General features: G+C 44.7%; 1 protein-coding gene across 7 annotated transcripts in view; it reads left to right on the top strand.

Moving 5' to 3' along the window:
* Nucleotides 1-27,294, top strand: part of ZMIZ1 (zinc finger MIZ-type containing 1) — a 626,177-nt gene that overhangs the window by 468,610 nt on the left and 130,273 nt on the right. For all 7 annotated transcript variants that reach the window (XM_077259396.1, XM_077259401.1, XM_077259397.1 and 4 more), the window contains one exon: nt 9,334-9,439. In XM_077259396.1, the coding sequence (XP_077115511.1) occupies nt 9,334-9,439 (106 nt within the window). The remainder of the gene's footprint in view (nt 1-9,333; nt 9,440-27,294) is intronic.

Below are 27,294 nucleotides of genomic sequence, written 5' to 3'. Positions count from 1 at the left end.
TGCCTTTTTGATGCGTTTTTACATGCGTTTTTACATGCTTTTTTCTTGTGTTTTTTTCATGCGGATTTGTGTGTGTTTTTGTAAGCTAAATAAAGATATACCAAAAAAAAAGAATTGTGATGTCATTTCTTGTCCAACCTCTTCATTTACAGTACATACTCCATTGAAGAATAATGTTTACACACAAAGCTAGATAGATACGATAGATATCTATCTATCTATCATATCCATCTATCTATCGTATTTATCTATGGTATCTATCTATCGATATATCTATCTATTATCTACTGATATATCTATCTATAAATATATCTATCTATATATAGATATATTGATAGATAATTTATTATCTATTTATCGATATATCTAATAGATACGATAGATGGATACGATAGATGGATACGATAGATGGATGCGATAGATGGATACAATATAATAGATGGATACAATAGATAGATACGATAGATACGATATAATAGATGGATACGATAGATAGATGGATATGATAGATAGATACGATAGATAGATATGATAGATACGGTATGATAGATACGATATGATAGATACGATATGATAGATAGATACGATATGATAGATAGATGGACACAATAGATAGATAGATACGATAGGTAGATACGATAGATAGGTATGATATGATAGATACGATATGATAGATAGATGGATACGATAGATAAGATAGAGGGATACGATAGATAGATAGATAGGTCCGATATGATAGATACGATATGATAGATAGATGGATACGATAGATAGATAGATAGATAGATAGATAGATGGATACGATAGATGGATCACAGATGCGAGAAACTCGGAAGAGTCTCGCATCTTAATACCCGGCACTGCCGCAGGCACTCGGGAGCAGAGCGTGCTGTTTAATGTATTTCTATGCAGCCGTACGCTCGGGCCCGAGTGCTGGCGGCAGTGCCGGGTATTAAGATGCGAGACTCGTCCGAGTTTCTCGCATGTGTGATCCCAGCCTTAAATAAAGACACACACACCCATGAAATCTGCGTTAGGCCGGGGTCACACACGCAAGAAACTCACACAAGTCTCTCGCTTCAATACCCGGCACTGCCGCGGGCACTCGGGACCAGAGTGTGCGGCTGCATGTATTTCTATGCAGCTGAACGCTCCGGTCCTGAGTGCCCGCGGAAGTGTCTGGTATTTACCCCGGCCTTAAATGCAATATGTTTAATTTAAAAAAAAATAAAAAAATGGCGTGGGCTCCTGCGCAATTTTCTGCGCCAGAGAGGGAAAGCCAGCGACTGGGGGACTGATATTCGTAGCCTGGGAAGGGGTTAACACCCATGGAGCTTCCCAGGCTATGAATATCAGCCCGCAGCTGTCTGCGTAGCCTTTACTGGCTATAAAAATAGGGGGACCCCCCAAAAAAAATGATGTGGGGTCCCCCTATAATTTATAGCCAGAAAAGCTACGCAGACAGCTGCAGGCTGATATTCATAGCCTAGAGAGGGACCATGGATATTGCCCGCCCCCCCCCCCCGACTACAAATACCAGCCCCCAGCCGCCCCAGAAATGGCGCATCTGTAAGATGCGCCAATTCCGGCGCTTAGCCTCTCTCTTCCCACTCCCGAGTAGTGGTGGGATATGGGGTAATAAGGGGTTAATGACACCTTAGGTGACATTAAGCCCGGTTAATAATGGCGAGGCGTCAATAAGACGCCTATCCTGTCATGATCTCTGCAGGCAGAGATCATAGCAAGCCTATAGAGGGACAAGCTCTCGGAAGATGGAACTATACTGACCATGAACTAAGCCTGCCGCACAACTAGAAATAGCCAGGTAGCATTTCCTATTTATCGCTAGATGCCCAGCTCTGGCCTAAGACCTAAATAGCTAGCAGAGGGAAATATAAGACCTGGCTCACCTCTAGAGAAATATTCCAAAGAAGACAGTAGCCCCCCACATATAATGACGGTGAGTTCAGATGAAACAACAAACGCAGCAGGAAAATAGTCTTAGCAAATTTGAGGTCCGCTTACTAGATAGCAGAAGACAGATAGTATACTTTCATGGTCAGCAGGAAAACACTAACAAAACACCATCCAGAGATTACCTTAAACTCTGGCATTAACTCATAACGCCAGAGTAGCAATCCCTGATCAACGAGAGCTTTCCAGACACAGTAACAAAACTTCAGCTGTGAACTGGAACAAATAGGCAAAACAAAACATGGACAAAAGTCCAACTTATCTAGTAGTTGTCTAGAAGCAGGAACAAGCACTGAGAGGCATCAGATAACATTGTTGACCGGCAAGAAACCACCAGAGAAATGAGCTTAAATAGCGACACCCACTACTGATGGAATCAGGTGAAACAGGAAAGAGGATGACAAGTCCAATTCCACAAGCGGCCACCGGGGGAGCCCAGAATCCAAATTCACAACAGTACCCCCCCCTCAAGGAGGGGGCACCGAACCCTCACCAGATCCACCAGGGCGACCAGGATGAGCCCTATGGAAGGCACGAACAAGATCAGAAGCATGAACATCAGATGCATTGACCCAAGAATTATCCTCCTGGCCGTAACCCTTCCAGTTGACCAGATACTGGAGTTTCCGTCTGGAAACACGAGAGTCCAAAATTTTCTCCACAACGTACTCCAACTCACCCTCAACCAACACCGGAGCAGGAGGCTCAACTGAAGGTACAACAGGTACCTCATACCTGCGCAATAACGACCGATGAAAAACGTTATGAATGGAAAAGGACGCAGGGAGGTCCAAACGGAAAGAAACAGGATTAAGAATCTCCAATATTCTATAAGGGCCGATGAACCGAGGTTTAAACTTAGAAGAAGAGACCCTCATAGGGACAAAACGAGAAGACAACCACACTAAATCTCCAACACAAAGCCGAGAACCAACACGACGATGACGGTTGGCAAAACGCTGAGTCTTCTCCTGGGACAACTTCAAATTGTCCATAACCTGCCCCCAGATGTGATGCAATCTCTCCACCACCGCATCCACTCCAGGACAATCCGAGGATTCCACCTGACCGGAGGAAAATCGAGGGTGAAACCCCGAATTACAGAAAAACGGGGACACCAAGGTGGAAGAACTGGCCCGATTATTGAGGGCGAACTCTGCCAATGGCAAAAAAGCAACCCAATCATCCTGGTCAGCAGAGACAAAACACCTCAGATATGTCTCAAGGGTCTGATTAGTCCGCTCGGTCTGGCCATTAGTCTGAGGGTGAAAAGCAGATGAAAAAGACAAATCTATGCCCATCCTAGCACAGAATGCCCGCCAAAATCTAGACACAAATTGGGTACCTCTGTCAGAAACAATATTCTCAGGAATACCGTGCAATCGGACAACATTCTGAAAAAACAGAGGAACCAACTCAGAAGAAGAAGGCAACTTGGGCAGAGGAACCAAATGGACCATTTTAGAGAAACGGTCACAGACCACCCAGATGACAGACATCTTCTGGGAAACAGGCAGATCTGAAATAAAATCCATCGAGATGTGTGTCCAAGGCCTCTTAGGAATAGGCAAGGGCAACAGCAGTCCGCTAGCCCGAGAACTACAAGACTTGGCCCGAGCACAAACGTCACATGACTGCACAAAGACTCGCACATCTCGTGACAGAGAAGGCCACCAGAAGGATCTTGCCACCAAATCCCTGGTACCAAAAATTCCGGGATGACCTGCCAATGCAGAAGAATGTACCTCAGAGATGACTCTGCTGGTCCAATCATCCGGAACAAACAGTCTATCAGGCGGACAACGATCCGGTCTATCCGCCTGAAACTCTTGCAAGGACCGCCGCAGATCAGGAGAAACGGCCGACAAAATTACTCCCTCCCTAAGGATACCTGTGGGTTCAGAATTACCAGGAGAGTCCGGGTCAAAACTCCTAGAAAGGGCATCTGCCTTAACATTCTTAGAACCCGGTAGGTATGACACCACAAAATTAAAGCGAGAAAAAAATAAAGACCAGCGCGCCTGTCTAGGATTCAGGCGTCTGGCAGTCTCAAGATAAATCAAATTTTTGTGGTCAGTCAATACCACCACCTGATGCCTAGCCCCCTCGAGCCAATGGCGCCACTCCTCAAACGCCCACTTCATGGCCAAAAGCTCCCGATTCCCAACATCATAATTCCGCTCTGCGGGCGAAAATTTGCGAGAAAAGAAGGCACAAGGCCTAATGACGGAGCAGTCGGAACCTTTCTGCGACAACACTGCCCCAGCTCCGATCTCCGAAGCGTCAACCTCAACCTGAAAAGGCAGATTCACATCAGGCTGACGCAACACAGGGGCAGAGGCAAAACGGCGCTTAAGCTCCTGAAAGGCCTCTACAGCATGAGGGGACCAATTAGCAACATCAGCGCCTTGTCTGGTCAAATCAGTCAGTGGTTTAACGACATCCGAAAAACCAGCAATAAATCGGCGGTAAAAGTTGGCAAAGCCCAAAAATCTCTGAAGACCCTTAAGAGAGGAGGGCTGAGTCCAGTCACAAATAGCTTGCACCTTGACGGGATCCATCTCAATGGAAGAGGGAGAAAAAATATACCCCAAAAAGGAAATTTTCTGGACCCCAAAAACGCACTTAGACCCCTTCACACATAAAGAATTAGACCGCAGAACCTGAAAAACTCTCCTGACCTGCTGGACATGAGAGTCCCAGTCATCAGAAAAAATCAGAATATCATCCAGATATATTATCATAAACTTATCCAGAAAATCGCGGAAAATATCATGCATAAAAGACTGGAAAACTGAAGGGGCATTAGAAAGACCAAAAGGCATGACCAAATACTCAAAGTGGCCCTCGGGCGTATTAAATGCGGTCTTCCACTCATCCCCCTGCCTGATCCGCACCAAATTATACGCCCCACGAAGATCAATTTTAGAGAACCACTTAGCACCCTCTATACGAGCAAACAAATCAGTAAGCAATGGCAATGGGTATTGATACTTAACAGTGATCTTATTCAGAAGCCGATAATCAATACATGGTCTCAAAGAGCCGTCTTTTTTTGAGACAAAGAAAAACCCAGCTCCCAAGGGAGAAGAAGATGGACGAATATGTCCCTTTTCCAAAGACTCCTTTATATATTCCCGCATAGCAGCATGTTCCGGCACAGACAAATTAAACAAACGACCCTTTGGATATTTACAACCCGGTATCAAATCTATGGCACAATCGCACTCACGGTGCGGAGGTAACGACCCAAGCTTGGGTTCGTCAAAGACGTCTTGATAATCAGAGAGGAACTCAGGGACTTCAGAGGGAATGGACGACGAAATAGAAACCAAAGGTACGTCCCCATGAATACCCTTACATCCCCAGCTCAACACAGACATTGCTCTCCAGTCCAAGACTGGGTTGTGAGACTGCAACCATGGCAATCCCAGTACCAAATCGTCATGTAAATTATACAGCACCAGGAAACGAATAATCTCCTGGTGATCCGGATTGATACGCATGGTTACTTGTGTCCAGTATTGTGGTTTATTATTAGCCAATGGGGTGGAGTCAATCCCCTTCAGAGGAATAAGAGTCTCCAAAGGCTCTAAATCAAAACCACAACGATTGGCAAAGGACCAATCCATAAGACTCAGAGCGGCGCCAGAGTCAACATAGGCGTCCGTGGCAATGGATGACAAAGAGCAAATCAGGGTTACAGACAAAATAAACTTAGACTGAATGGTGCCAATGGAAACAGACTTATCAAGCTTCTTTGTACGCCTAGAGCATGCCGATATAACATGAGTAGAATCCCCACAATAGAAACACAATCCATTCTTCCGTCTAAAATTCTGTCGCTCGCTCCTGGACAGAATTCTATCACACTGCATACTTTCTGGCGTCTTTTCCATAGACACCGCCAGATGGTGCACCGGTTTGCGCTCCCGCAGACGCCTATCAATCTGAATAGCCATTGTCATGGACTCATTCAGACCTGCAGGCAAAGGGAACCCCACCATAACATCCTTAACGGCATCAGAGAGACCTTCTCTGAAAGTTGCCGCCAAGGCGCACTCATTCCACTGAGTAAGCACAGACCATTTACGGAATTTTTGGCAGAAAACTTCAGCTTCGTCTTGCCCCTGAGATAGTGCCATCAAAGTTTTTTCTGCCTGAAGTTCCAAATGAGGTTCCTCATAAAGCAAGCCCAAGGCCAGAAAAAACGCATCCACATCGCGTAACGCAGGATCCCCTGCTGGCAATGAGAAGGCCCAATCTTGAGGGTCACCCCTGAGCAAGGAAATCACAATCCTAACCTGCTGAGCAGGGTCTCCAGCTGAACGAGACTTCAGGGACAAATAAAGCTTACAATTATTTCGGAAATTCTGGAAGCTAGCTCTATTCCCTGTGAAGAACTCCGGCAAAGGAATTCTCGGCTCAGATACCGGAGCATGTACCACAAAATCTTGTAAATTTTGTACTTTCGTGATGAGATTATTCAAACCCGCAGTTACACTCTGGAGATCCATTATTGTCAGGTGCACACAGAGCATACAGAGATTAGGAGGAGAGAGAGAAAAAAGACTGCAGCAAGACAGACTGGAGGGAAAAAAAAAAAAAAATTCCAGCAGACTTCTTATAACTCTCCTTTCTCAACCTGGGTCTTTAACACTTTATTGGCCGGTCAAACTGTCATGATCTCTGCAGGCAGAGATCATAGCAAGCCTATAGAGGGACAAGCTCTCGGAAGATGGAACTATACTGACCATGAACTAAGCCTGCCGCACAACTAGAAATAGCCAGGTAGCATTTCCTATTTATCGCTAGATGCCCAGCTCTGGCCTAAGACCTAAATAGCTAGCAGAGGGAAATATAAGACCTGGCTCACCTCTAGAGAAATATTCCAAAGAAGACAGTAGCCCCCCACATATAATGACGGTGAGTTCAGATGAAACAACAAACGCAGCAGGAAAATAGTCTTAGCAAATTTGAGGTCCGCTTACTAGATAGCAGAAGACAGATAGTATACTTTCATGGTCAGCAGGAAAACACTAACAAAACACCATCCAGAGATTACCTTAAACTCTGGCATTAACTCATAACGCCAGAGTAGCAATCCCTGATCAACGAGAGCTTTCCAGACACAGTAACAAAACTTCAGCTGTGAACTGGAACAAATAGGCAAAACAAAACATGGACAAAAGTCCAACTTATCTAGTAGTTGTCTAGAAGCAGGAACAAGCACTGAGAGGCATCAGATAACATTGTTGACCGGCAAGAAACCACCAGAGAAATGAGCTTAAATAGCGACACCCACTACTGATGGAATCAGGTGAAACAGGAAAGAGGATGACAAGTCCAATTCCACAAGCGGCCACCGGGGGAGCCCAGAATCCAAATTCACAACACTATCCATTATTAATCCTAGTAAAGTGTAAATAAAACACAGACACTAGAAAAAAGCATTTTAATGAAATGATTACACACACTTTTTGGCCATATCTTTATTGTACGCTGAATCCTCTTGAAGACCCTCGTTGTGCAAAAAAGCAAAAAAAAAAAACCAAATTCATACTCCCTGTCCACAGATATCCCATAACGAGTGTCCCACGACGAGTCCAGCTCTGCTACATCTGGATGCCTGACATCCAGACATAGCAGAGCTTGTAGATGATCGCTGGAGATAACTCTCCAGTGATCACCTCCATTCTAGCACTCACGGTTAGCTGACCGTGAGAACCAGCCTAGTGTGACCGGAGATAACCCCCGGTCACGTGCACGGCAGTTCTTGCTGTAAGCCAAGTTATCGCGAGAACTTATCTTACCGCGAGAACTGTAGTGGACGCGGGGCTTCCGGCGGCGGGACAGGTAAGCCGGCATGTGACATGAGTAGTAAGCTGCATTGACGCAGTTTCTACGCATTTCACTAATCATTAGATGAAGTTTTACCGCATCTAATGATTATCTATGGAAAATTTATGGCGCGGCATCGGAGCGTCGCCGCACTGTAAACAGACATGCTGCACTCTGAAAAGACGCGCCGCATGTCCGTTTACACGGGTCTACTGCCTGCGTGATTTACCGCATAGTGGAGACGGGATTTCATGAAATCCCCTCCACTATGCTGTAACATCTGGACGCTGTGTGTTTAAGGCCAGTCTCACACGTCCAGATAATTCCGGTACTGGAGAAATCGGTACCGGAGTTGTCCGTGTGCTCACGTCGCACACGTGCGGCAGCCGTGTGCCGACTGAGGACCACACGGAACGTGCAGGAGACAGCGCTACAGTTAAGCGCTGTCCCCTGCTTTTGATGCTGAAGCCGGCATTCATTACTTCTCCCCAAATAGGGGTGGAGCCGCATATTCATCACTGTAATGAGCGGTACCACATGACCGCTCACACAGGACAGGCTGCCGGAGCTGAGAGGAAGCATCGCGGGAGCTGGGTGAGTATTTCTCTGCAAGCAGGCGGGCGCGTGGGGGGTGGGAGGCGGGAGGTGACCCCAAACTTTATTTTTACCAAAAAAAAATTAAAAATACCTTGATTTTTCAATCCTTCTCTCAAGCGAACGCTGCTGGGGAGAAGGAATGAATGCCGGCTTCAGCACCAAAAGCAGGGGACAGCGCTTAACTGTAGCCCTGTTTCTCCTGCGGCGGTACCTGCACACGGAGGAGAGTGCACACTGTTCTCTGTGTGCACGTGTGCAGGATGCTTTGCGGACCGTGCTGCCGGAGAAACGTGGACATGTCTCCGTGTTTTGCACACAGACACACGGTCCGTGAAAACACGCTGACATGTGCAGAAACACATTCATTTTAATGTGTCTACGTGAGTCAGTGTCTCCGGTACGTGAGGAAACTGTCACCACACGTACCGGAGCCACTGACGTGTGAAACCGGCCAAAATGCAGCGTTTCCTGAGCGTGGACACATACCCTGAGTGTTGATACAGCCCCACAGAGCCCTAATCTCATCCAGTCTGTGTGTGATTATATGAAGAGACCTGCACACACCTCATGCACAGAAGATCTGTGGTTAATGCTCCAAGATGTTTGGAACAACCTCCTGCCGAGTTCCTTCAAAAACTGTGTGCAAGTGTACTTGGAAGAACTGACGCTGTTTTGAAGACAAAGGACAGTGATATTGGATATTAATGTGATTTTGCTGTCTGTTTTGTTTATTCTTCTTTTTGCTATTGACCCTTCTATCACACATCCCAGAATCCTGCCCTTTGCTGTGACCAGTTTGTTGGGTGTCTATGACACAATGCCACATACCACTTGTGTCCTAATAGAGTGCGTATCTTCAGTAGTTGCGTTCTTCTGCATTGGATGTTGGTTAACCCTTTCATGTTTTCCTTCTTCCTACAGGTGGTTAGTAGAGTAGCATCACAGCAAGGCTTTGACCTGGACCTTGGATATAGACTCCTTGCCGTATGTGCGGCCAACAGAGACAAGTTCACACCTAAATCAGCTGGTAGGAAGCAAGCAATTAATATTTACGTTTCTGACAGGCGATCTTCTGCTGAGGGCTCTGTTCTACACAAGTCAAGACCTGCAGCGGATAATATTTGCACATTGTTGCCTGGCAACACTTTACTATGGCGGTTACCTGCTGAAGCTGCTTTGTGTCTTAACCCTTTGTTATAATGACCCTTCTAATACAAACTGCTACAATATTACATTTGTAGATTGTGTCTTAAATGCAGATGCTGCTTATATGTAATGGAAAGGGTGTGTTGTCTATAGAATGGCAAATCTTCTAGGTTTATGGCAAATGTACAATAATGAGCTTTACTTTGAATATTTCCAAGGCTGTGAATAAGATAGATTTCTGCCTAGAATTTAGGGTTAATGTGACAAAGCAGCACATCTCTGTTTCGCCTCCGTGCATGGGCTCAGGCAGGCTAGTGTCTTGCTCTCAAGGTTTCCACATTGACTGCCAAGGAGCCTTTGAGGTCACCTGTCTCTGTGGTGATTTATGGCCTTAAATTATGTCTGGAAAATGAGGAGGGAAAAAAGCTTTTTTGTGTAATTTTGCCATTGACCTGCCATCTTTGCGTCTGTTCTTGTGAAATATCCGAGACTAGAGTTCATACATACTGTGAATGAGTCATTAGGAGCGCCCTGCCGGCAGGAGCATTTGTATGCACAGTGCGCTGGAGCCGTGCTCATTTGGACCCGGCCCAAGTTATGCAGACAGTGCAGGTACCTTGTTAGAGCTGAGCAGGGGGAATAGATGTTACAGTTTACTAGCGTATAGCCCTCGGCCAATCCAGCTGCTTAGAAGGAAGGTAATGTGTGCGGCTTAGCCTCGTCGTGTTATGTGATAGTAGGGGAGGACTACTGGTGGTAATGTGGGAAATAATGCACCAGCACGTATGTGTATTATAGATAATGTGATGAATAATGTTCTCTTCATTTATGGCCAGAACTTAGTATTGTCACAATGATCGCATAAATGGATAGTGGAAAGGCTAGTCATGCCTCCAGTCTCTCATCCAGGGTTTATGGAATGTAAAGGTTCAACACCTGGCTGCTCACCAGCTTTTATATTATTAGGAGTCCATCACAGAATATAGGCTTCCATTGAAGATTGCCTGGTACTACCCCAATTCAATATTACTACTCACAAATAGTGCAAGTTTCAATAATATTATGCTAGGTTAGAGGATTACTGTAAATTCAACTGAGGGTGTAGTCCAGGGGTCTCAAACACATGGCCCACATCCACATGTAGCCCCTGAGGCTGCAGTACGGAGATAACATAGCTCCTGAGACAATCGTGACCCGGTCCGGGGAGGCACAGGACCCACCAATGCCAGCACTTTATTTTTTCATTTGAACTGGAAGCACATTGAATTGAGATGTATCGCGGCAAAGAGAATCACCGGATCCCACCATAGCAAAACCTATACTAGCCACCATCACAGACGGCATTATTACTGGATGGTGGCCACAATTACTATACAGGGCCATTTATAAAACAATACTACTGTATGGGGTCAATTGATGATGGACAAAAAAAGTATAAAAAAAAATAACGTAAAAATATTTTGCCATTAAAAATGCTAATTTATGAAAAGACTAAAGTAAACAATAAAAAGTACACATATGGTCACGTATGGTGACATCCCAAATCACCCAAGCTATAAAACTATAACATAACCCATATGAAAGAGAGTATTAAAAACATAACGTAAAAAACACACCAAAAGTGTAAGAAAAAAAATGATAAATGTCATATAGAAAAAAATGCTAATGCTGAAAATGTCATCTTATCCCACAAAGAATGAGGTCTATGTGAGGCCCATTTACTCAGCCACGTTTGAGACCCCTAGTGTAGTCATAGACAGCCCTTTTTAAATTGGGGGTGTTCCCAGCACCCCCTAGCGGATGATTGATTTTTGCTTTTAAAGGCCATAGTCAGCCTCCATCATAGCTGTGTACCAAGAATAGAACAATCAGAGGAAAAGTATGATAGAAACACATCACCACTTCTGCATTTATCACCCACTCCTGGTTAAAGTACTGACCAAATACTGAACGTGTGAATGTGGCCTTAGGGTACATTCCGTATTGCTTAATGACCACTAAGGTGAATGGATGTCTATGTAATGCAAGGATGGTTAAAGTTTGCCAGAATCGGAGCAGTTACATACCGACGCCCACCATTTGGCTCATAGAGGGGTCTCAAGCGGGGGAGTGCACCCATCAATTGTTAATGTACCGATATGTATAACTGGTGAACAAAGGCATATATGCCAAATGTACCATGTGGCTCTTATGGATTCATTAGGGAGAGGGTGATATTTCTGGTTATTCTCATCCTATACACAGAAGTGCTGCTTTGTCTGCTCCCCCCTGTGTTGTCTATGAGAATCTCGCTGGCTGACACGATCAGCGGGTTATCTGCAGGAGAACAATACATTTGCCAGTCTGAAATCGGACATGCCCGATAGACATCTTCCCCAACCATCAGTTGGCTGGCACCCCCATACATATTCGATTGTGTGCCAAGTTCTTTGTTATGACATTTTTTTACAGCCTTCATCTTTTGTGTCTCCATGAAACTTTCTCTATTGTGAAAAATGAATCATTCAACAATTTGTGTAAATCAAGTTCTTTCTGTTATGGTAAATATTTGTATATTTGTCAGACTTTACGATACTAAAAATATATCATCCTAATTAATGAATAAATTCTTGTAAAAACCAAGATGGGCATTGGATGCACCAGATATAACTATAACACAGACTCTTAGACCTATACAAGTGACTGTCCAACCTACAGCCAGGATTAAATACCAAGTACCTACATGTACATCATATATCATGTGCAACGTAAAATAGGCTACATACAGTAGGTATAATACAATGTAGTCTTTTTTGGTGGATTCTTTCCTGGCTAAATAGTTATTGATAAAAAGTCTTTGAAAAATGTGTTTTTTTGTTTTTCTCTTTAAAAAAATAGTTTTGGATACAGCACTTTTGAAAAACTTTTTTTTTCTTTCTTTTTTAGCATTATCCTTAGAGGGAAGCCGCCGGCATTAAAAAATTACCTATTGTTTACATTAGGTTTTAGTGTTTACGTGTATTTTTGAAAGATTTTTGGTAATTATTTTTTTTCATATCACTAGTTAAAAAAATTAAATAAATTTCCTTGTAGTTTTCACGCTTGTGGATTGAAAACATTCTTTTCACAGAAGGCGCATTGACTAGCAACTATGAGATGAAAATGTTGACTTCAGACAAAGAATGTTATCTCTTGACTTATTATGATTATTACAACCAACAAACTTTCTCTTGTGCTGAAATAATCAATTTGGAGAAAAGTTAGTGCCCTATGTATGGGCATTTTTACAATAATGGAAGATGAGCCTATCATTTTAATTTAAACGAAATCCTCCTGATCATGGAATGGTAGATAATTGTATAGACTGACTTACGCTAGGTGTTTTCCCTATAAGATATCCAATACTTGTACAGGACATTTGTATCTGGTTTAAATTGGGCCGGATTCACACAGCAATGATTTTGATGTGTCTTATCTGAACAGAGAAGAAAACAAAAAATAAAAAAGGGACAGAACATGTTGAAATTCAAATCTGGTTACCTTATACATGTCTATTGAATGCGGTAATTAGCCTGGGTAGTCCTTCAACAAGGCAATGCTGTACCCACTTGTGGACTTTTATTGCAGGAGTCGGAGCGGACATATCATTGGTGCAACTTGTTCAGCTGTACAGGGGCCCATTTCGGCTCCAAAGCATGTGGATTTGTGCATTATGATGAACTATTGGACCGCAAAGGGCACATATATTGTTCTTGCACAGGGGCCCTCTTCTGTTTGTGGTGGAGTGATGATGTTTGTGTATTTAATGGAAATGTCCCATCATCTCATCAATGAATAGGGATAATATCATGCTTGTCCTGAACACTGCCCGCATGCTGGCTGTGAGTCTGCTTAGAGCAGCAAGAGGAACAAGCTTATTAAATTTTAGATTTCATTTAAAAAAAAAAAAAAAAAGTACAGTGCTTCCAAAAATTACAAAAAGAACAAATAACAAAAATGCAAAACGGTACAAAAAAAAGGTATAAATACAGAAATCTCTTTTTGGATTAGTGAAATATTCTTGTGCAGGAAACACCACTGAAATTTGGACAGATCTACAATTCTTGTTGTTTCCCTCTCAAGTAGCCTGCAGTTATATTTTGGGTCATGTGGACTAGCACCCACACTTTCTTGAACCACGTAATAAATTTGTTTTCAGGCATTTTATTTATTACTAGATGGTGGCCCGATTCTAACGCATCGGGTATTCTAGAATATGTATGTATATAGCAGCCACATAGTATATAGCACAGGCCACGTAGTATATAGGAGTACTACGTGGCCTGTGGTATATACCATGTGGCTGCTATATACATACATACATATTGTAGAATACCCGGTGCGTTAATATAGGGCACGCAGTATATAACACAGCCCACACAGTATATAGCAGCCACGCAGTATATAACACAGCCCACGTAGTATGTAACACTGGCCACGTAATATATAACACAGCCCACGTAATATATAGCAGAGCCCACATAGTATCTAACAGTGGCCACGTAGTATATAGCACGCAGTATAGAACACAGCCACGTAGTATATAACACTGGCCAGGTAGTATATAGCAGCCATGTAGTATATAACGCAGCCCACGCAGTATAGAACACAGCCCACATAGTATCTAACACTGGCCAGGTAGTATATAGCAGCCATGCGGTATCTAACACAGCCCACGTAGTATTTAGCAGTGTGGGCACATATGCCTGTTAAAAAAAATAATTAAAATAAAAAATAGTTATATACTCACCCGCCGGGATCCAGCGTAGATCCAGCGAACCTCTGGCGATGTGCGCATGGCTGCCGCCATCTTTCGTTCCCAGGATGCATTGCAAAATTACCCAGATCACTTAGCGGTCTCGCGAGACTGCTAAGTGTTCTGGGTAATTTCTCAATGCATCTTTGGGACCGGAAGCCGGCGGCAGGCGCGAGCGCATCGTCTGACTACGGAAGGTGAGAATAGCAGGGATTTGTTTGTTTTTTTTAATTATTTTTAACATTAGATCTTTTTACTATTGATGCTGCATAGGCAGCATCAATAGTAAAAACTTGGTCACACAGGGTTAATAGCGGCGGTAACGGAGTGAGTTACCCACGGCATAACGCGGTCCGTTACCACTGGCATTAACCCTGTGTGAGCGGTGACTGGAGGGGAGTATGGAGCGGGCGCCGGGCACTGACTGCGGGGAGTATGGAGCGGGTGCCGGGCACTGACTGCAGGGGAGTAGGGAGGGACTAATCAGACTGTGGCCGTCACTGATTGGTCGCGGCAGCCATGACAGGCAGCTGGCGAGACCAATCAGCGACTTGGATTCCGTGACAGACAGAGGCCGCGACCAATGAATATCCGGGACAGACAGACAGACAGAAGTACCCCTTAGACAATTATATAGTAGATTTATTATGCTTATCATATGCAATATTGCAGTTGTACCACCGTTTCTGCCTTGCTTAAACCATGTTCTCTTGCACCAACCCAGACAGAGTTTGAATCTTTTCTATGAATCTCATGACATATTTTTTGACCGATTCTTCCCCCCAGTGGATTTTACTCCTTCCCAGGATTCTTTAGATCTAAAGGTCCCCTTGTATATTGGACATGCAGGAGCTCAAGGTAGAACCCTGTTGAGGACTGCATTGCCTCTCTATAAACTTATAACAAGTGTTAAGATAACACTCAAAGTTTCAGTTGCATCCCTGAAACTCGACCAACATCTTGAGAATTTGTTTTCAGCTATATGCCCACGTTGCGGATTCGTGTGCTGATTTTTCGGCACTGCTTTTGCAAAATCCACAGGTAAAACAGTTTTACCGGCGGATTTACCGCGGATTTCCTGCGTTTTTTGTGCAGATTTCACCTGCGGATTCCTATTGAGGAGCAGGTGTACACCGCTGCGGAATCCGCACAAAGAATGGACATGCTGCGGAAAATACAACGCAGCTTTTCTGCGCGGTATTTTCCGCACCATGGGCACTGCTTATTTGGTTTTCCATAGGTTTACATGGTACTGTACACCGCATGGAAAACAGCGGCCAATCCGCTGCGATTCCGCAGCTAAGTCCGCAACGCATGCACATACCCTCCAGGTCCCATTAAAGCGAACCTGTCACCCCCAAAATCGATGGTGAGGTAAGCTCACCGTCATCAGGGGCTTATCTACAGCATTCTGTAATGCTGTAGATAAGCTGCCGATGTTACCTGAAAGAGGAGAAAAAGACGTTAGATTATACTCACCCAGGGGCGGTCCCTCTCCGTTGGGCGTCTCAGGTCCGGTACAGCGCCTCCCATCTTCATTCCATGACGTCCTCTTCTGGTCTCCACACCGCGGCTTCGGCGCAGGCGTACTTTGTCTGCCCTGTTGAGGGCAGAGCAAAGTTACTGCAGTGCGCAGGCGCCGGTAAGGTCAGAGAGGCCGGGCGCCTGCGCACTACAGTACTTTGCTCTGCCCTCAACAGGGCAGACAAAGTACGCCTGCGCCGAAGCCGCGGCGCGGAGACCAGAAGAGGACGTCATGGAATGAAGATAGGAGGCACCGGAGCGGACCTGAGACACCCATTTGACTGGACCGCAGCGGGACCGCCCCTGAGTGAGTATATTATAACCTCTTTTTCTCCTCTTTCAGGTAACATCGGGCGCTTATCTACAGCATTACAGAATGCTGTAGATAAGCCCCTGATGACGGTGAGCTTACCTCATCATCGATTTTGGGGGTGACAGGTTCCCTTTAAATCGCTCATACAGACCATTAATCGGTTCATAGTAAGGACTATCTACAAAGTGTTGAACATCATCAAATTGAGCATAAACTGGGTAAGCATCTCACTGGGAAATCTTACATGGGAAAATGAACTTCCGTCAGCCACCTTCTCAGCCCTAATGGATGACACAGCTATTGCTTCAGGATATCACGTAGCATAATCTGTCACTGTTTGGTTGAAGTGCTTCCCAGAACTGGGTACGGCCAAACAGTATCCACTGAAAATTGGTGAAAACAACTTGAAGAATTGAGGCCCAAGAGTTCAAGACACATACCCACTGAGCCAAAAGCCTACAGATTAATCTCATAAATCTGATCTCTAATTTATATAATGTGATTTTCTGGATTTTATTTTTGATATTCTATCTCTCAATGTTAAAATTAACCTACCCTTAAAATTATAGACTGTTCATGTCTTTGTCAGTGGGCAAACTTATTAAATCAGCAAGGGATCAAATAATAATTTCCTTCAATGAACATGGGGACCCAACTTTGAATATACCATTCCGCCCAATATCTTTTGCATCACGTTCTTTACGAATTGCACTTCTTTTCACTTGCTCAGAAGGCCCCAGGAATTTCATAGCTTAAAAGTGGCTGTGGTTATGCTTGAGAAGGTGATTTGCTAATGGAAAATGCATGATTTTCCTTCCCTGAGTTTCATGGTTACAAAGCTGAGTTATGTTTTGAACAGTTTTGCAGAAAGAATTTTAACCCATTATGTGTTATAAGTTGGAAATTCTGACCATTCCCTTGAGAGTATAAATGAATTGTATGCAGTGCCAGCGCTATGCTATATTGGTACAACATACGCAATATTTTCACAGGCTACAGGTTATTAACATTTTGTGTTCTCAAGTTTATCCCATTGTTGACTTCCTATAAAAAATGTATTATCTTTCCACATACTGTGGGAATAATACTTTTAAACGTTGTACCCATGTAAAGAGATTTTTCAGACATCAAGCCACATGGCTTATGTTCCTTGTGGCTTTGACCACCCAGAATCCTTGTCTTTCTTATTATTACATGTACCGTGGCTTATCTGTTTAAATTCCTCTGCCAGGGACTACAACTCTGTGCTATACTCCTGCAAAGTTGACCATCAAAAGGATTGTATCATGTTTAAATAACCCTATCTAAATGTTCTACTCCCCCATGTAAAATAATAAAGAAAAACAGATGTTTCCCTACCGCACTGTCGCTGTCCCCGTGATGTTGGTACTGGCTGTCGTGTGGCGTACCAGAGTCCAGTAATCTCCAGCTATGCCAAGGGTGGCGGAGAACATGATCCGGTCCCCGATCACGTGATCGCCGTTATTCAATGAATAATGGTGAAAAACCTTTAAAAAATGAATGTGCCGCTATTAGTCATTTCTCTCTTATGACATGATATACATGTCAGGGGAGAGAGAAATGATGTCCCCAAGTCAACCCCAGGACCTCCGCCATCCCCTGGTTCTTCATGCTTAATCAGTTTTTAGAATGGTGTCAATTTTGGATATTTTCTGTTATATAGGCCCGTCAGAGTCACTTCAAATGTGAGGTGGTCCCTAAAAAAACTGGTGGTGTTAAATTTTGTTGGAAAAAGGAGAAATCACTGATCAACTTTGAAACCTTCTAATTTCCTAACAAAAAAAAAAGTCTCAAAAATCGTGCTGATGTAAAGTAGACATGTGGGAAATGATATTTATTAACTATTTTGTTCCAACATCTCTTTCACATCGCCGGTGCTGAGGGTGAATATCTGTGCTACTTTTTAAACCTGGGGTGGCCTGTGGGCAGGCCTTTCCTTGGTTTCTTTGGCTTATAGCAGGAAGATGAGACTGTCTACAGTCCCCCCCGAAGCACGGGCATATCATTAACTGAAAACTTCTAACACGGATTACACAAGACAGATTTATTCACCCCAGGTATTATTTTAAACCGTTTAACAGCGGCAACCTGAAAGTGTCGGTAGTTTACATATCAAAATCCTGCTGACAGGTTCACTTTAGTAAGAGTGCTGTCCATAATTTTCACGGATATCACTCGTATGAAAAAAACTGACATGTGAAGGAGTCCTTAAGTGGGTCCATGATGCCACATTTTAGGGTCCGTATTAGGACTGCAAGGCACGGACTGACCTCAGATTTCCCGACCCAAACTTCTAATCTCACAGAGACATATACAGCTGTAAGTTTAAGTTGGGAGACCTGTGGTCTGTCTGTGCACTGCGGTCATTATACTGACTATGAAATACTGTCGCCTGAAGCTGGCCTAACACTTGTGACATGACGGGTCTTTCAGGTTATCTGCGGAAATTGTGAGTGCTGCAGCCCAGCGCACGTGACACAACGTCAGACAAGCGCTGGAAGACCCAGCACCAACATCACTGGTATAGTGCCAATAAAGAAGCTATCTGCTTGTTTTTTTTTACTAATTTAACATTGGGAAGTACAACATTTAAGAAGGAGTAGTCCAAGTAAAAGACAATATCTTTAACCCCTTCAAACTTCTAGTGAAGCCTCTAGGATTCCATTCAAAATGCACGCAAATCCTCACAGTGCACTTTTATTGTACTTGTCTGGTACTTCCCGTAATACAACTGCACAGATTCTGATAGTTTGCTCTGATCCTACTATACCTTATATCATCATCAATACTTACAATATACAGCTCTGGCAAATATTAAGAGACCACTGCAAAATGTTCAGTTTGTCTGATTTTTCTCTTTATAGGTATATTTTTGAGTAAAATGTAAATTGTTGTTTTATTCTATAAATTTCTGACAACATGTCTCCGAATTTCCAGTCAATAAATTTTGTATTTTTTTTCTGAAAATGAGAAATGGTCAAAATTTAAAAAAAAAACCAGTACTTTCAGACCTCAAATAATGCAAAGAAAACAAGTTAATAATCATTTAGAAACAACAATACTAATGTTTTAACTCAGGAAGAGTTCAGAAATCAATATTTTGTGGAATAACCATGATTTTTCATCACAGCTTTCATGCGTCTTGGCATGCTATCCACCAGTCTTTCACATTGCTTCTGGAGCAAAACTTTAAGCAGTTCCTCTTTGGCTTGTGACTATCCATCATCCTCTTGATTACATTCCAGAGGTTGTCAATAGGGTTCAGGTCTGGAGATTGGGCTGCCCATGACAGGGTTTTGATGTGGTGGTGTCTTAATTTTTTCCAGAGCTGTATATTGTGTTACTTTTAGTCTTTTTATTGAAAGTGATAAGTAATCATTTCAATGCTGTATTAAGTATGGAACGTTATGGATATTTGTTTTCTTTGGTGTTGAGTCAGCAAGTCTTACAGAAATGTGTTCTGCAGGTGATCAGAGGAGCTGTGCTGTGTTCTACAGAGTGAATGCCTGTCCTACATGACAAGGTGTTTGTTTTCTGTTTGATTTAGGTAAGGTTTGGACTGTGTTGCTACCCTCAAGACATTTTTCCTGCAAACACTGAGGTGTTGTGGGGCTGTGGCCTTAAATTACTCAGATTGTGAAATGTAGCCATGTCCTTGTCTGTGTGCATAAGGCTGATGTAGAAGGAGCCCTCAGCACCCAATGATTGCGTTACTGGATCCATGCAGTTACCATTTCTCACTCTTTCAGCACTGATCAGTTGTTTGACCAGAAAACTTGTGTTGTTCCAACTGCTCTTAGATAGGAATGTTTTAAGAACTGTAAGATGTTTTCATGTTCTCTTCAGATTCTGTCAGCCCCAATTCACATTGTACTCTGAACTTTCATATGAAAGTGTTTTTAACATGATTCAGAGCATGTGTAAACACCAAGCACTGCAAGTGGGTTAATTAGATTCTTAAATATGAGTAAACATTAAATGAATTATTGTCTTTACTCATTTTTATTCAGTCGCCATGACAACACTAACGAGAGAGGGGATCCGCCCTTCAGGGACAGGAAACCTACAGAGATAAAAGGGCGGCACCTCTCTCCCGCATCAGTTGGTTTCCTGTCCCTGACGGGGGACCCTGCAGACATACCTTTTAAAGAAGGTGAAGATAGAAGATTGGACCCAGACCCGACACACCGAACCAGGAGGCGGGAGCTCCCCTTCTCCGGTGCTGATAGAAGTTCTGGAAGTGCCGCACCACAGAGGACTGTGGGGGTAGGCAACAGCAGAGCAAAAGCAGCCTTCAGGGGGAGTGCTGTCTTTCGGTGTCCCATCGCCGCAGGTACAGGTGAGTATTGTATGGGAGGCCCTATCTTCCGGGACTACGCGTCGGCGCTGGCGTTCCCCTCTGACCGGGTGCTGAATGTCTGTGGCAGGCGGTGTGGTTGGCGTCCTGGGAGCAGTGGGGCGCATCAGAAGTGATGTGCGAGAAGGGGCGGGCCCTGGCGCATCAGCAGGCGACGATGGATGACGCGCGGCGCATGCGCAGTGAGGCCGCGCCGGTAAATATGGTGGCGCCCTTTAGAATAACGGAGATGGGCGTTTGGCGGTTTTCTATCACAGGGAGGCCGGATAGTGGGGATAAGGGAGCGACGCTTGGCTCAGCAGGCGGGAGTTGGTGCCGATGGCGGTGTGATCTCGTGAGGGAGGGGCCTCCCATATACTGCGTACCAGGCAGTTCACCAGGATTGGCCTGCTGACCCCCATCCGGGAGAGGTACCTGAGCGGGACCAGGCTATTTAAGACATCCCTATGGGCTACTGCGTGCTTCTTATCCATATTGGAAAATGGAGTCCCAGGCGCTGCAGCAGTCTCCAGAGCAGCAGTCTCTTTCCTTGGAGGAGCCCCAAGGGTCGAATATTCAGCGAAGGTCCAGTGGCAGTAGTCACCCGCAAAGGGAAAGGACCGGTCAGAAACTTAAGCCTGGAAGATCTTCAAGCCGTAAGGATGATGCTCCGGCTGTGAAAGACCCCCCGCAGTCTACAGTACCATTTAATTACTTTCTAGGGGTAAGTGATCTCCAAGAAAGTTCACTTGGTGATATGTGTCTCCCCTTGTGTTCCCTCTCCTTATTTTTCAGGGAAAGAAATGGTCCACTAAGACTAAACATAGAGAGTGTGCTGAATGTGGAGTTCCTTTACCGGACAACCACATAAAGAAGCTATGTGGACCTTGTATTCAGCATTTGATAGCGGAGGAGACGCCAGACTTTGTTACCAGCCTGAGACGGATGGTCAGGCAGGAGGTCAGAGGCTCGGACAAATCCCTTTCCCAGGATAGGGAAATGAGAGGAAGAGAGCCCAGATCCCCCATTTCAATTGGGGACAGTGATTCAGGGGAGCGAAGATCAGATTCTCCTCTTTCTTCATCATCTTCTTCAGATACTGAGTCTGGTCATTCTTGTTTTTCCTTTGACCGCATAGACCGCCTGGTCAAGGCGGTAAATAATACTATGGGAATTGAAGAGACCCCGTCAGAGAAATCTATGCAGGATGTCATGTTTAAGGGTCTAGATCGGAAATCTCGTAGATGTTTTCCGGTGGTTGAAAAGGTGAACTCGCTTATTCTACGAGAGTGGAAGAAACCTTAGAGGAAACGTTCTCTTCCGCAGTCATTTAAAAGGAAATATCCTTTTGAGGAGACGGCATCTTCAGCATGGGATAAAGCCCCAAAACTCGATGCTGCCATAGCCAAAGCTTCCAAGAAATCCTCTCTACCATTTGAGGATTTGGGAACTTTAAAGGACCCGTTGGACAGGAGAGCTGATGTGTTCCTTAAAGGGGCTTGGGAGACGTCAGCAGGAGCTCTCAGGCCGTCAATTGCAGCCACCTGTACAGCACGTTCTATGATGGTGTGGTTGGACAGTTTAGAAGATCAGCTTAAAAACAAGACTCCGAGGAATGAGATTTTATCCTCTCTTTCTATGGTTCAAGGAGAGGCAGCATACCTCTCAGATGCTTCTGCGGATTCCGTGAAGCTGGCAGCCAGATCAGCGGCACTGGACAACAGAAAGCCACAATGACTGCCGGACCAGGTAGGAGGCAGGCTCTTGGCCTTCTATCTGGCTTGGCTAAATATTTCCAGTAGCCCATGGGTCCTGAACATTTTTAAATCAGGACTAAAGTTTGATTTTGAGAACATTCCTAATGATACATTTCTGGTAACACCTGTTCGTTCTTCACCTGCAGAACAGCTGGCATTAGAGTTTGAGGTCCAGGAACTTCAACAAAAGGGTGTGTTGTTGGAAGTTCCTGAAGCACAAAGAGGTAATGGGTTTTATTCCCCCCTCTTCTTGATTAAAAAGCCAGACAATTCTTTCCGTACAATCATCAATCTTAAAGGATTGAATAAGTTCTTATTGGTCCAATCTAATTTAAAATGGAGTCTGTAAAAACAGCAATAAAGCTATTGTTTGACAGGTGTTTCATGGTCATCTTAGATCTTAAAGACGCCTATTATCATGTTCCTATACACGCAGACCATCAGCAGTTTTTAAGGGTAGCAGTCTCACTAAGCGGGACAGTTAAACACTTCCAATACAGGGCACTCCCCTTTGGAGTTGCAGTTGCCCCCCGTGTTTTCACGAAGATAATGGTGGAGGTCATGGCACATCTTCATGAACAGGATATTCTAGTAGTTCAATATCTGGATGATCTATTAATAATAGGAAACTCAGAATCACACTGTTCAGCCCAACTAGCAAAAGTAATTGCAGCCTTACAAAGGTTGGGGTGGATTATTAATTTAAAAAATCATGGTTACAGCCCCTAAGAGTACAAGAATTCCTGGGTCTCATCTTATAGTCTAGGTTGCAGGAATGCCGCCTACCAGACACGAAGGTAGACAAGATTCAACAACAAATACTCAAGGTTGTTAACAATCCATCGGTCACGTTAAGAGGGGCATAGTCAATGTTAGGCTCACTCACGTCTTGTATCCCGGCGGTTCTTTGGGCCCAGTACCACACCAGAGTCTTAGGGTACCGTCACACAGTCACACTTTGATCGCTACGACGGCACGATCCGTGACGTCGCAGCGATCGTATGAGTATCGCTCCAGCGTCGTAGACTGCAGTCACACGTTGCAATCACGGCGCTGGAGCGATGCCAAAGTCCCCGGGTAACCAGGGTAAACATCGGGTAACTAAGCGCAGGGCCGCGCTTAGTAACCCGATGTTTACCCTGGTTACCAGCGTAAAAGTAAAAAAAAAAAAAACAGTACATACTTACATTCCGGTGTCTGTCCCCCGGCGTCTCAGCTTCTCTCCACTGTGTAAGCACAGCGGCCGGAAAGCACAGCGGTGACGTCTGACGTCAGACGTCACCGCTGCGCTCGCTTTCTGGCTGGCCACCGCTCACAGTGCAGAGAAGCTGAGACGCCGGAGGACAGACACCGGAATGTGAGTATGTACTGTTTTTTTTTTTTTACTTTTACGCTGGTAACCACGGTAAATATCGGGTTACTAAGCGCGGCCCTGCGCTTAGTTACCCGATGTTTACCCTGGTTACAAGCGAACACATCGCTGGATCGGTGTCACACACAACGATCCAGCGATGTCAGCGGGAGATCCAGCGACAAAAGAAAGTTCCATACGATCTGCTACGACGTACGATTCTCAGCAGGATCCCTGATCGCTGCTGCGTGTCAGACACAGCGATATCGTAACGATATCGCTAGAACGTCACGAATCGTACCGTCGTAGCGATCAAAGTGTGACTGTGTGACGGTACCCTTACAGTGGGATGTACTGTGCAATAATCGTCAGTTAGAAGGCCACCTTGATAGTACCTTTTCCTTATCTGAGGCTTCTATACAATCCTTACATTGGTGGTTACACACGCCAAACCTGCGAACAGATGTTCCCTGGATAAACTATATCTCATGTGGTGACCACAGATGCTAGCCCTAGTGGATGGGGTGCACATATGGGTGATATGTGGGTCCAGGGAGTTTCGTCACATTCTGAGCAAGGCTTGTCCTCCAACCTTAAAGAGTTATTGGCGGTAGAACGAGCTCTGAGTTATTTCCTTATGTCCTTACAGGGCCGACACGTCAGGCTTTTCTCAGACAATCAGGTAACGGTAGCTTATATTAATCATCAGGGGGGACCCGTTCCAGATCTCTAATGGAGGTGGCGGGTCATATCTTTCAGATAGCCGAAACTCATCTACGGTCGCTCACATCTCTTCACATAAAGGGAAAACACAACATCATGGCAGATTATTTAAGTCGCAAAAAACTCAGGCAAGGGGATTGGGTTCTCAATCCGACCGTCTTCAACCAAATCACGCTCCTATGGGGGTGCCCGGATATAGACCTCTTCGCCAGCAAAGAGAACAAAAAGAGTCACCAGTTTTGCTCCCTAAACCCCAGAGACAATCCGTATGCGGTGGAAGCCCTCTTAATTCCATGGCATTTCAATATAGCCTATGCCTTTCCCCCATTGAACTTGATCCCGATTGTTCTGAGGAAGATACAGGAGGACAGAGCTCGGGTAATCCTAATAGCGCCGTTCTGGCCCAGGAGGCCGTGGTTTCCGTGGCTGAGGAAAATGTCCATCTCTCAGCCTTGGATTCTCCCAGAACTCCCAGACCTCCTCTCCCAAGGTCCAATTCTCCATCCACGAATGTCCAATTTACATCTGGCGGCGTGGAATTTGAAGGGACATTACTGAAAAAGAGGGGGTTTTCACAAGGACTAATTAATACTTTATTAAAAAGCAGGAAGGTTTCCACGACAAATATTTGTTAGAGTCTGGAAAAAATTCTTAACTGTTTCAGGATTAGAGATTGATCAAAAAGTCAGTATTACTAAGATTCTGGAGTTCCTGCAGAGAGGTCTAGAGATGGGTCTAGCTACAAGCACTCTTAGAGTCCATGTGTCAGCTTTAGGGGCATTATACAATTGTAATTTAGCTAACAATTACTGGATTGCTAAATTTATCAAAGCAGCGACTAGGTCGAGACCCATTGTTAAGAAAAAACTGGCCCCGTGGGACTTAAACTTGGTCCTTACAGCTTTAACTGTAACCCCCTTTGAGCCTATTGAATCTGCTCCTATAAAAGTCCTGTCCTTTAAAACTGCTCTTTTGGTCGCTCTCACATCAGCAAGAAGAGTTAGTGACTTACAAGCCCTCTCTAGACAGCCTCCATACATTAAGTTTAGAGACGATAGAGTAGTCTTAAGAACTGATCCTCTTTACCTTCCTAAGGTAGCGTCAAAAATCCACAGGCTTCAAGAGATAAATCTCCCCACTTTTTGTCCTAATCCTAAAAATCATAAAGAACTCAAACTTCATTCATTAGATGTTAAGAGATGTCTGCTCAGATATATATCTTTAACAGACCCATGGAAAAAAGATAGTTCTTTGTTCATATCCTTTCAGGGAGTCAGGAAAGGGTTTAGGGTGTCCAAAAACACCTTAGGTAGATGGATTAGGGAAGGGATATCGTTGGCTTATTCAGCAGGTGGCATAAGAGCTCATTCCACTCGAGCCATGGCGACGTCCTGGGCGGAAAGGTCTGAGGTGTATATTGAGGATATATGTAAGGCGGCCACATGGTCATCTCCATCTACTTTCTTTAAACATTATAGATTAGATCTGGGTGGCTCCTCTGATCTCACGTTTGGTAGAAGGGTGCTGGAAGCAGTAGTCCCTCCCTAAGACTCTTTTCTCTGTAAATCTCTCGTTAGTGCTGTCATGGCGACTGAATAAATACTCAAGCTACTTACCGGTAGCGGTGTTTTTCAGGAGTCCATGACAGTACTCCTATATTCCCTCCCTTTTATGCTGGTATGGCTTTTCACCACTTGTTTATATAATTTTTTAAGTTTAAGCACAGGGTGAAATGTATAAATTATTTATGTGCTACTAACCAAGGGGGTCCTCTCATGCTCTGTAATCCAACTGATGCTGGAGAGAGGTGCCGCCCTTTTATCTCTGTAGGTTTCCTGTCCCTGAAGGGCGGATCCCCTCTCTCGTTAGTGCTGTCATGGACTCCTGAAAAACACCGCAACCGGTAAGTAGCTTGAGTATATTCCATGCTTGGCTCCAGGATCAGAAGACAGCCAAATTTATTTGTGTTTCTAGTCCACTAGTGTCTGAGCAGTGTAGGGGGATTTCTGCTGCAGCAAACTAAAAAAAAACAAAAAAACATTAAGATGCATTGCTTTGAGAAAATGTTCCTATTCCACCCTTAAATTTATATTAACCTGTATATGTACATCAAGGGATGTTGGGTGTCTTCATATGAGTGGCCCCTTCAAAGCTACTGCCTGTTCAGAGCTGCTATTGTCATGAGCTGTAAATGTATATGGAGCGCCCCATAGGACCGTGGGGTACTCGGTACTCGGGCTGGGTCTGGCGGTACTTAAAGGGGTGGTCATGGAAGTGGTGACCCGGTCCGTGGCCCTGGGCGTCCAATTAAAGGGGATGAAGTGTAGTGGAAAATAAAGTCTGTGGAGAAATATTGTTGATGCCACCTGTGGTACTTGGCCAGGGATGGCCGACGCTGCTTAGAGTTGGTACAGCTCCCCACAGGTAGAGCTTAGTCCCCAGGGCTACCAGTGCAGTTGGTAAGGGATGATAGATGGTGGGGTGCAGGACTGAGGGTGCAGGAAATAATTGGAGGACACAAGATTTTCAGTCTCCTTTACTTTTTACTGGTGAATTTCAGGTGCAGTCCAGGGCAAAGGTTACAGGTGTAGATGGGGTCTGGGCAGCCTGAGAGTAACTTGGGATCCAGGTGGGTTCGGAGGCCTTCCTTCTGCGCTGAATTCTCTGTCCCTTGCTGCCTGAAGCTTTACGCAAGTTCCTCTCAGTGGCTGTTACTCCTAACCCGAATGGTTGACAGCATGAGCCATTCATGGGCACTGTCTTCTCACTGGCAGCCCCAGGCTCCTGACCTGCTGTGGTGCCTCCAGGTATTAGATGGGCCAGGAGACCAGCAATCTCCTGCCCTCCGGTTCAAGCTGCTGGACCCTTTGTACCCATGCAACCACGGACTTCGGTGTCCGGTTTCTTTTGCGCTTTATCCTGGGAAGAGCTCAGTTA

This window comes from Ranitomeya variabilis, chromosome 4 (genome assembly GCF_051348905.1).
Source record: "Ranitomeya variabilis isolate aRanVar5 chromosome 4, aRanVar5.hap1, whole genome shotgun sequence".
Classification (NCBI taxonomy): Eukaryota; Metazoa; Chordata; class Amphibia; order Anura; family Dendrobatidae; genus Ranitomeya; species Ranitomeya variabilis.
The sequence above is the reverse complement of the archived record's forward strand: the minus strand, read 5'-3'. Positions and strand labels throughout refer to the sequence as shown.